Source organism: Neophocaena asiaeorientalis, unplaced genomic scaffold (genome assembly GCF_003031525.2).
Source record: "Neophocaena asiaeorientalis asiaeorientalis breed wild unplaced genomic scaffold, Neophocaena_asiaeorientalis_V1.1 scaffold342, whole genome shotgun sequence".
Classification (NCBI taxonomy): Eukaryota; Metazoa; Chordata; class Mammalia; order Artiodactyla; family Phocoenidae; genus Neophocaena; species Neophocaena asiaeorientalis.
Window position 1 is genome coordinate 837,671 of NW_020174037.1, and position 11,076 is coordinate 848,746.

At 46.8% G+C, this 11,076-nt stretch overlaps 1 protein-coding gene across 3 annotated transcripts in view; it reads right to left on the reverse strand.

Annotated features, from left to right (window-relative positions):
- ABCA1 (ATP binding cassette subfamily A member 1) overlaps nt 1-11,076 on the reverse strand; it is a 129,542-nt gene that overhangs the window by 22,457 nt on the left and 96,009 nt on the right. For all 3 annotated transcript variants that reach the window (XM_024753651.1, XM_024753648.1, XM_024753650.1), the window contains exons 22-30: nt 10,767-10,904; nt 9,708-9,928; nt 8,407-8,479; nt 7,254-7,456; nt 6,106-6,154; nt 5,800-5,913; nt 4,583-4,731; nt 2,783-2,907; nt 1,484-1,582 (exon numbers count right to left, since the gene is read on the reverse strand). In XM_024753651.1, the coding sequence (XP_024609419.1) occupies nt 1,484-1,582; nt 2,783-2,907; nt 4,583-4,731; nt 5,800-5,913; nt 6,106-6,154; nt 7,254-7,456; nt 8,407-8,479; nt 9,708-9,928; nt 10,767-10,904 (1,171 nt within the window). The remainder of the gene's footprint in view (nt 1-1,483; nt 1,583-2,782; nt 2,908-4,582; nt 4,732-5,799; nt 5,914-6,105; nt 6,155-7,253; nt 7,457-8,406; nt 8,480-9,707; nt 9,929-10,766; nt 10,905-11,076) is intronic.

The window sequence follows — 11,076 nt, forward strand, 5'->3', positions numbered from 1 at the left end:
TTTCTAACATCCCTTCCATTTCAACAAGGCATTTCTAACATCCCTTCCCTTTCAAAACTCTACAGTTTGAAGCAGAGCCACAGTCTTTAGATGATTCTTCTATCAAATGAACAGTTTTGTGGATTGCCCTCTAGTTCTCTCTTTAAAGCACCTGGACTAAATGGAAAAGTCAGACTAAGATGGTGCCGTCCTGAAGCTCACGCTCTAAAACCTTCACAAGATCACTGGCTGAGATCAGTTCCACTACTTTCTGAAAAACCTAGAAGTCTCCCCTTACATCAGACGGACCCCAGTACACGTCAGTGGGTGCTCTGCCCCCAGGCTGCGAGCCTGTGAGGTCAGGCCTGCACCTCTCAATGCAGGCCTGGCTCCTACAGATCCTTCCTTGGCTGGCGTCCATCTATGAGTCCACACTGTTGAGCTGGCATATGATGAGTCCACCTACCTGTGTTATTACCGCATCTCACTCTCCTCTCTCGCCTACAGAGAACTTCCAAGTGGAATCTCATCAAGAGTCCTGTGAAATCTCTGACCGTCTCCACCTTGGTCACCTTGTTTTTTAGGAACTGATACTGTCGGGATTGATCACTTAGCAAGTATTAAGTACTAACAAATGTTCAGTAAGTACTCAATTGATAAGAGCTGACAAGTACATAATGGCTATCCATTTAGCAATCTGTTCTGAAACCTTGCACACACAGGTGGTGTGCTCACTGGTCTGTCTCCTGCAGGCTCACTATCTTCCCTTCAAAACCTGGAATTCAAGTTAGGCCTTCTCCAATCTTTCCACACCTTCCCACACTCTCCATAATTCCTCAGTCTGTGGTTAACAACCTACCTGAGCCTGGAAACTTGAACCTGCCTCTACCATCCCTGGGTTCTCTCAGAAGCACCTCACCTCTCTTCACTGTCTTTACTCACAAAGATCTCTGGCCATGCCTTCCTCCCATATACACTTAGAGTCGTATGGGTATTTCACTGAATTTATTTATACACTGCCTACTTTTTTTTAAAGGACTTTGAAGGAGAATGTGATAAAAATACACAACTCTGAAAGAAGAAAATGTCCATTTTTATAAAAACGATGCCATCTTTTCAGGCTTTTAGAGTGAAGAAGCTGATAAACAAAACTGCAAATTATACATAATGGGAGCCTGTCTCTGCACTTAGGTATAGGAGCTGGAGAAAAGGGATCAGTATAAAGTACTATTTAAATTAAATACTCATTTCTAAAGCAGTAAACAAATGTCTATAGTCATTTGCCTGGCAAGATGCTAGAAGACTCTCCTAGCTTGTTATGTTTGTTCCTAGGTGGTCTCATTAAATCTCTATATTAACTTTTTTAAAATAAAAAATGTTTCAAAGGGCAGATGATGGTAGTCACCATGTGGCATACAAATGATAAAAGCAGTGTAGAGATCAAAGCAGGTGACAATCACAAGAAGCCAGCCGTGGTGGGGCTCGCAGCTCAAGTGGCACTCACGGGATTGGGTTTCCTTCCATACATCGGGTCCCGAAGCCAGGCTCTCCGGTGAGAGCGCTCAGGAGTTCCTGCGTGCTCACATCCTCAGGGGCATCATTACTGTAGGTACACGAGAGGCGGCCAGCTCAGCATTCATTAAAACCGTGAATCGGGAGGAGGAATGCGATTGTTTTTTAATTAAACACTGTATTAAGTACTTCCTGTGTGCCAAACTCTTGAAACAGAAATGAATAAAACACAGAACCCACCCACAAGGAACTCAGCCTCTGGCCGTATATTTGGTATCAAGGTAACATACAGCACACCAAAGTGGAGCTTGTGTAAGTAAGTTATATGTATAGAGATGTGCACACGCATGTGTACACACCCACCCACATATATACACACATTTACGTATATATTTTAATGTGAAGTACATGAATTCATTAAAGATCAGTTAGCACGGACAACTGGAAAACACAAACAATGATGAGTACAGGTTACAAACACAAAACAAGCCCATGTGTTCCACAGCCCCGGGCAATACAAGGTCAGCAGCTTGGAAAGGAAAGAAGAAAGTAAACCTTCACTAAATAGGAAGGAAGCATGGGATTAGACAAAAAGAGACTGAGTCACATGTTATATTATATATATATATATATATATATATATATTTTTTTTTTTCTTCTTTAAAGCTTCCCTTTGACATCACTGACACACTTCCCCAATCAAAAGATCTACAAATACTATGGGACTGAGGAAAACTCCTGTATAACGTGATGCAGAAATTCCTTTGTCCTTTTGTTTGAAGCATTGGATTGTTACAGAGTAGCTGGCATTTTGGTCTAAAAAACAAACACTAGCTAGCTATTATCTATAAGCTAAAAGACTAAATAATAAATACACGAATTGCATCATGCAGAAAACAAGAACCTGGAGGTGCGATGCTCTGAGTGTATGGAAGCCATGTGTTCAACTACAGAATAAAGACATAGCTATGAAAATCCAAATATATTATAGCTCAATCATAGATTTTTTTGCAAGGGGAGATTACTTACATAAAACACATATGTTCCTCACAACAGCATATAAAGAGGAATGGAGTTTAAATGCGGTAACAGGACTGGCCTGTTAGTTCAGGTTTTGTTTACCTCTGTCTGTTGCATCTAACATGAGTTTGTGTGAGGGCTCTAGCCACAGCTGATAAATCCATGCCCCTGTGTAACTCTTGAGTCCCCCTCCCCTTGGCCCTCAGCACAGTAAACACCCTGGTCGGCCTGAGGTCTCCTCCCACCTTGGGCGCAGAAGGCAAACGCATACCTGACAAATGTGTACTGTTCGTTGTACATCCAGGGCTGAAGTTCCAGGCTGGGGTACTTGCCAAAGGGTGGCACGATCAAGCTGAACACCAGGGCGATGCAGACAAACACAGCCGGCAGGACAATCTACAACCAGGGGGTAGGAGGGAAGAGAAATCGCAGGAGAAGGACAAGGGTTAGAAAGAAGGCCACAGGGCAAGGCCCCGTGAGTCCAGCCAGCCTCTCCGACCAGCCATCACTCGAGTGTGCACAGGGCGCAGCTCCACCAAGGCATTCTTGGCAGGTTGGAAGAAATGGAGACTGAAATCTAAACCTCTTCCCTCCGGGGCATTTCTGGAAGCTGGCAACACAAGGCCAGAGGCTGTGGCCCCCTGACAGGGGCACCAAGCTGAGAACTTCACAGAGTAAACAGTGGTCACATGTCAGAGTGACTTAGAACACCAGGTCCCTCTCCTCCCTGAAAACCTGAGAAAGACCACACTGGCCATGAGCTCAGCTCAGACAAAAGCTGAGAGCTGAAGCCTGGACCAGAAGCCAGAAGACCTGCAGTTTTGTTCTCTCTCTACTATAAGCGTATCCATGTAAAGTCACATCCCCTATGGCCTCAGTCTTCTCATTCGTAATCTGCAGACAGACTAGGTGATCCATTCAGATCCCATACTTTGATAAAACCACTCTACAGCACTGTCTCCATGGAAAGGGAACAGCAGCTATTTCTTCCCCCGATGTCCTCAAAAAGCATGATTAATCTAAATCCTTACTAAACCACTTTAAACTTTACACCTGTACCTTCTCTGAAAACAATGACTTGTACATACTTTATAAGCAAACTCTAAGCTCCTTCCATTTATTCCTGAGAAATTTATCCGTTAAAAAAAAAAAAAGATCCAAATGATGCCCCTGGTTCTAATGTTCTCGTATTTCAATGCAGAAAATTAATCACTAGGTGATTAATTCCATGGGAAAAAACTGTATGAGCATTATCTCATTTAATTATCATTACAATCCTAAGTAGTAATATCATTATCACCAATCAACAAACAAGGTAACTGGGGCTCAGGGAGACTAAGTAACTTGCCCAAGGCCAAAGAGACAATAAGTAGCAGAACCAGAATTCAAACCTAAGTCTATGCGCTCCAAACTCATATTCTGTGCGTTACTCACATAGTCTGTAGAGAAGAATCTCTGTAACTTCTTTATACTTCTTGATTTTATAGAGTAGAATAATTTCATCCCTCCTAACCCAGCAAGTTAGCGTGCAAACACTGACATGCAGGCAAGAGTGTAATGAGTCTTCTCTGTTTATCTTTTTTTTTTTGTCTGACCTCTGGTTATCTTTTCTATCAGTTTTCAGATAAACATCAACTTAGAGAAAAATAAAGTTTCCCATAAGTTCATATGTTGAGTGCATCTGGGCATATCATCTCTGAAGTTATGAAAGTTTAATTTGCCCAGCCAGTTTTTCCAAACTTTGTCCTTGTTATACTCTCCTTTACGATAAAACTAACACACGGTAATTACTAATGTGAGGTCCATTCTAATCACTTACTCATTTTAATCTTCATAACAATTATGTCATAGATACTATTATTATCCCCATTTTACAGATAAGGACACTGAGGCTCAGAAAAGTAACCTGCAACAGATACATGAGTGCAAGAAGCAGAACTGGGATTGAAATACAGATCATCTGGCTCCAGTGTCCATCTTATAACAATGATGCTACCCTGTCTTCACTGGTCAGGGAGCCTGCAGCCCATCAAGGAAGGCTGAATCCTTGGCCTGGAACAGCACTTCTCACCTGAGCAAAGAATCCCTTCCGACTCCGTTTGGCAATCAGCAGCCTCTTCCACAAAAGGGCCCCAAACTGCTGCTGTGTGAGTTTCCAGCCCTTCACCTGGTAGGAGCCTTTGCCGTCCATCCCGCTAAGCAGGTCTGTTTCTCTGGATTCTGCAGAAAGCCAACACTGAAGGTCACCTATTATATCAGGCATTTTTGACATCCCCACGCTCCTCCCTCCAGCATCTTCAGCAACCACCTTGGAGGCTTGCGTTTGAAGGTAAAAGTAAAGGAGTAAAGGGTCTTGGTGACAAATTCACATCCAAGGAAAAGGGATGACCCCAAACGTATGACAGCAGCAGTCCCTGGGTTCTTATCTGATGAGCACAGAAAAATGAAGGTGCTTTGAGACACCTGAAGAGAGATGTTCACACATAATGGTGCTACATCAAGCCATTCAGATGAATCAAGTCATCCTCAATTTCTTACAGAATATTCTACAAAACAGGCCATGTAAGTAGGCTGACATACTTGAGAACACACAATAGCAATCTGTCTCCCGTTTATTATATTTTTGGTAAAAGGTGGACACATTCCAGTGATCTAAGCGCTAACGATGTATGAAGTTAGGGAGAACATGAGAGTCACACACTCACGTGGCACAGGCATGGGAGAGTCAGGAAGGTTTCTGTTCCGAAAAATTTTTATAGAAATCCTTGTCTTAAACAAACCATTTCTAACTGCGGTGGCTTGACCTCTTACCAATAGTTGCTTCATTTCCTGCCTCCCGCTTCTCCATCCCAGTCAAATACGCAGGGACACACTCATCCAAAACAGCTAAGTCTAAGGGTCCACTTAACTCTAAAAGCAAATGCACCTCGCTCTTTCAAAATCTTCCGTCCTTTCAGAGAACATTTATTCAACAATTAAACACCTAATGAACGCGAGAAAAGATAAGAAATGGATTCAGAGGATTGAGGGGCCATCTTTTGATGTGTGTGTATCTCGAAAGAGCGGTCTCAGTGCAGTGAAGGAAGTAGTGAGGACAGGCTCTTTCAGGTTTGACTGTATACACAACCCTGAAAAGGGGAAAGTGGCTTTTCTCATTCTCTCTCTTCCCTTTGGACCCTGCAGGCATCTGTCATCCTGGTTCAAGGACCTCGAAAGATAACACCGGAGAAGAACATAAGAGAGAAATTCACTTTCTAGCAACGGAATGAAGATCTTGCCCAAACGGACCTGGATCTATGTCAGAATCATTTGGATCAACAGCATCATCCTCAGTAAATGGGCGAAGACAGCTCTGCTTGTCCCCGAAGACCCGTCTGTTCCGTCTTGCCGGTAGGGTGCCATCTGAAGGCAGAAGGAAGGAACCCCATGTTTCACTTTATTTGTAGCAAAACAAACTCTGAATCTGTAACAAATCTATACACTCAAAGTAAGAATGTCATAAAACAATTTGAAGGGAAAGGCACAAGCCTGGTGAGCTAAGACAGCCTACAGGGGGCACAGCCCAGAGAATGTGCAGCCCCCCTGGAGCGTTACCTGAGGTCTCAGCATCCACCCCACTCTCTTCAGCCACTTTGAGAAATATCTGAAAAATAAGAGTGAGTGAGAGTGTCATAAGCACCACATTGTGAGAGCAACTGCCATGATTATTACATGACTGAATGGTATGCTAGCCCCTAAAGACAAAACGTAGAAGACTCATTTATTGATAACACTTTGTCAGAGTCACTTGGGAGAGAAGCCGTTTTTACCAGAGAACATTTCCCCAATGGTGAGAGCTATCAATCCAGACAATCATTTTCAAATTAAAGCTATGACATGAGGACACTGCGGAAGGAGGAATTTGTTCTGAACCTACAGGGAATGAGCCAAGTGGCTTCTTCCAAGTCTATGGCCCCAAATCTTTGAGTAGGCTAGCACCGTGATAGGTTATCCGAGACAGGATATCAAGAGGGGAGGGGTTCCCATCACTAGAAATGTTATGGCAGGGATTCCAACATCAGAAAACAATCTGAACTAGATCAATGATTCCCAAACTCCGATCTGCCCAGACGCTGCCCAGGAAGCATGCAATAAAAGCACAGACATTAAGGCCTTACCTCCAGAAATTCTGATTCAAAGACCCTGGAGCTGAGCCTTGGAATTTTTATTGTCAATAATATTCTCATATGATTCTGCTGCCCAGTCAAACCTGGAGACTACTGGGCCAGACAATCTTATACCCCTTCCAGCCCTTGAGGTCTCTCTAAAGAGAGGCACTGCTTACACAGTAATAGAGTATGAGCTTTGAAGCCCAAAACCCCTGATTCTGAATCCTTGCTTGGCGTCCCTGAATGTCAACTTTCTCATCTTGTTATGAGGATTAAATGAAGTTACAATGATTGAAAAAAACAAAACACACCAAGGTTAGCACATGGCACAAGTAGATTTTCCATAAATGTTGGCCATTTCCGATGCGTGGTCATGACACAGTCATACCAGGGAGCAATCCTAATACTTCTTTCCTGTATCTCCCACTACAACCTTAAAGGGTTAACTGGAACCAACACAACCCAGATGCCAACGACCTAAGCACTCAATGCCTAGGTCCATGGTGATCCTATTCCCAGTGGGCACGCAGGCTGCCTGTCTGGCGCCAGGATCGTTGGCCCTGCTTTATTCTGACAGCCAGCCACTGAACTTACTTCTTCCAGGGTAGTCTCTGAGATTCCATAACTGGAGATGCCCAGGTCTGAGAGCCGGTCATCAATCTCATGGAAGAGTTCCACAAAGGCTCCCTCTTTGGCGGCTTCATAGGGCAGCACGTAGGTCAGCTCATGGCCAATGTCTTCCACCAGCCGGGCCTCGGCCACATGCTTCCTGATGAGGTTGGAGATCGCGGAGACATCTGTAGGGACCAAAGAACAGACGTGGCTCAGCCAACTCCGAGGCCCCCCATTAGGGGCCGGCCGCTCTCCACCTTCTCCCTTGCTTACTCCTTAGGAGCCCGCTTGCCCACACAGCACACATGGTCCAGACACTGAAGTCATTCCACGTGTTCATCTCTGGCCTGAGAGTTCCTGGGGGTGGGGGCTGGGTCTTATTCACCTTTGTATCACCAAAGCCAGGCACAGTGTAGGTCCTCAGTGCATGGTGGGTGGCTGGCTGGCTGGCCGGCCTTCTGAGGTGGAAAGCCTGGTGGCTATTGCCTAAGTGCTAGGATTCTTCAATGGAAAGCTTGACTAAAGGAACTGTAAAAGAGTCTTCACCTTTCTCTAACCTTTTAAAGGAGGCTCCTTCTATGTCCCTCAATAGAGGGTTAATCAAACAGGGCATGGAAGGAGAGCCAGAGCGTTCCTGAGAGCAGCCAGCTGTTAGGATGGGGAAGACATGGCCAGGGTAAAGGCTTCTGTTCCATATGTGTTATTGGTGACACTGGCCTCCTATACACACCTCCTGAGGGAAATCCAGCGGGCTGCTCCTCTCCTGGGCACTCACCCTCCCTAGGCACTGAACCCCAATCCCTCCACTATCAGCTTGGCTACTCAGCTCCACATCCCTGGTCTCCAGTGTCCAGTGTGCAGCCAGACCCACTCCCCTAAGGGATCCCCCACGCCCAATCATCTCAGCGCTCTGGGACACTGCCCTGCCAGCTCCCAGACCAAGCCCCAGGCTCCCCGGCAAGCGTTAGGCCGATCCGCACCAAGCTGCACCCTCTCCCGCAGCCGCCCAGCCCCAGCCCAGCAGCAAACCTTGAGTCAGCGCCACCAGCCTCTGCACCTCTCCTCCTCTGCCTCCACTCTGCCCAGCTGGGGGAAGCTCAGGCACCACCTGAATAAGAAACCCCAGAGTCCTTACCGATGGTCAGCGTGTCACTTTCATGGTCACTGCCCAGGCCAGCATCAGAACTGCTCTGAGAAACACTGTCCTCCTGATGGCAAAGAAGGAGGTAAGAATGGGTCAGGGACCGAGCAAGGTGCAGCCCCACCACCTTCACCTGGGGGCTTCCGAGAAGCTCTATCGTGTGAGAAACGGAGCAAAGGGCTTCTCCTGGGAGGCATGCAACTGGGCTGCCTTGGCTTCTGAGGCCACTGTCTGATCTGACACATGGGCTGTATGCACAGGAAGCAGAGCTCTCAAAAGAACTGTGGCCTGCCAGTGAGTGCCCTAACCAGGCCCTCATCGACCGTCTTGGGCGTGGGATTTACCTGCCTGGTTATCTAGCTCAGTGCTTCTCAAGCTTTAATTTGTGTTTCCTCACCAGAGGACCTTGTTAAAATGCAGATTCTAATTTAGTAAGCCTGAGTTGGGCCCAAGTTTCCGCATTTCTAATGAGCTCCCAAGTGATCCTGATGCTGCTTGTCTCAGACTGCACTTTGACTCACAAGACATTAGTTAAAAGATAAATAAGTGCGCAGGAGGTCAAGGTTGGGATGTAAGTGTTTTGGGTGCCAGTGTTTGCACACACAAATAAATCTCAGGCAGGTACTGCAGTACAGGGGAAAATATACCTGGTTATTGGGCTCTGGTCCCACCTCTGTTATTCACTTGCTGGGCGACCTTGAATGAACTAAATCCCTACAAGCCTCACTTCTCTCATCTGGGATAATAATTGCAATACCTTCTTCCCAGGGTTGCTCTGTACTTTGAGATGATAGATTAAAAAAAAAAAAAGTTTGCAAATGATAACAATGCTGCAACTATTATCATCATTTTCCTTTATGGCCAGAGTCTGCCAGACTGAGCGTCTGGCGTGAAATCGGTGCTCAATATATATTTGCCGTTTTGTAGTTTAAAAGTTAAGGTCAGTAAGATTTAAAGGTAATGAGCAGGCACAGCAGGGCATTCTTCAGCTAAGGCTCTTAACTCTTGGTAAGTCTTTCTTCTTCAACAAAATTAAGTCGTCTAAGGGCCTTCTCCATCACTCATTGTGTCTCCATAGGAAAAAGGAAATGGGATTCAACAGAGCTAGCACGATGGGAACAGAAGTCTCCAGAGATTTCCATGCAGGAGGTACGACATGACTCCAAAGGGACACAGAGCGGGGAGATGGTGGTGTCAAGGTGGCAGAATGGGGCAGATGTGGACAAGCCACTCACAGCCAATGAGTCCCGACTCCCCGGACCCGGCACCAGCCCAGCACTGAGGCTGCAACTCACCTTTTTCAGGTACGACACAGTGCTACTGCTATTTCTGCACGAGCTGAGGGAGGACTCCACATCCTTCTTGACCAGGGTCAGGTAGTAACCTGTCCCCAGCTGGTTCTTCAGGAACAGGGAGGAGCCCACGCAGCACAGCTTCCCATGGGAAATGATGGCAATCCTGTCCCCCAGGATGTCCGCTTCATCCATGTGGTGTGTGGAGAGAATAATGGTGCGGCCTGCCGGGAAAAAACACAAGGACGAGGCACAGGTGAGGCCTGCTGTCCTCACTCATCGCAGTGGCCAGAACTACAGAAATACGAGCAGGGGAAAGCCTGGGAGAAAGACCCCGAGGCCTGTGTGCTCATGACCGCCAGGATGGCAGTGCTCTGAGGACGGCTGCTGCACCCTCACAGAATGAAGGACGGGAATGTTTATTTGGGAACTTGCTACATGCCAGCAGTGTGCTACGTGGTCTAGGTGCATTCTCATTTAACTTAATCCTCTGTAAGGTGGGCACTCCCACCATTATAGATAAAGAAGCTTAGGCAAGTTAAATGACTTTTCCAAGGTCTCGGGCCAGCTTAAGCTGACTCCAAAGCCGTGCCCCTCATACTGTACCACCTTGTGTACCTTCTACCCCTCTAAGCTGACTGCACCTCTCCCATCCATTCATCCACTCTGTCAGCACACAAGTTTAGTGCCCCACGTGGGGACAGAGATGAAGGACAACACAGCCTCGGCTCTTGGGAATCTCAGTCTATAGGAGACCATAATTATACTGTACATGTGAAAGTTCTAGGCTGGAGGGAGCCCTGGGGGCCCACAGAGGATGCCCTTTATCCCCATTTCTCTTCTCCTTGCAGGCCCCTAGGGAATGAAGTGTAAACTTGAAGGGTCTTGGAAACCAGGCCTCCCACTTGCACACCAGGGCTGAGCTCAGAGCTCAGCTCCACATTTTCCTTGAAAGCAATTCTGTTGCTCTAGCAGGAACAGCCATGAGATACTCTTCCAGAGGCCCGCCCTCCCTCCCTCCGCCTCCCAGCCCAGAAGGCAGAGTAAATACACATCAGTTACCGTGTCGATATTTCAGCAGCAGTTCCCATATTCCCCTGCGGGAGTAAGGGTCCACGCCGGCTGTGGGCTCATCCAGAATGACAACCTTGGATCCCCCAACAAAGGCCAAGGCCACAGACAGCTTTCGCTGCATTCCACCTATGGGACAGAGGAGACAGGATCCAGGGCCAGCCCCAGTGAGTGACAGCAGAGGTGGCGAAAGAGGGATGGAGGTGCCCACCTGGGGACAAGCCCGGAACACGTTTCTGACCCACCCTCCCACTCCCCGGGGAAGCCGGGGACACGACGGCAGCTGTATTTCCTGCGTGTG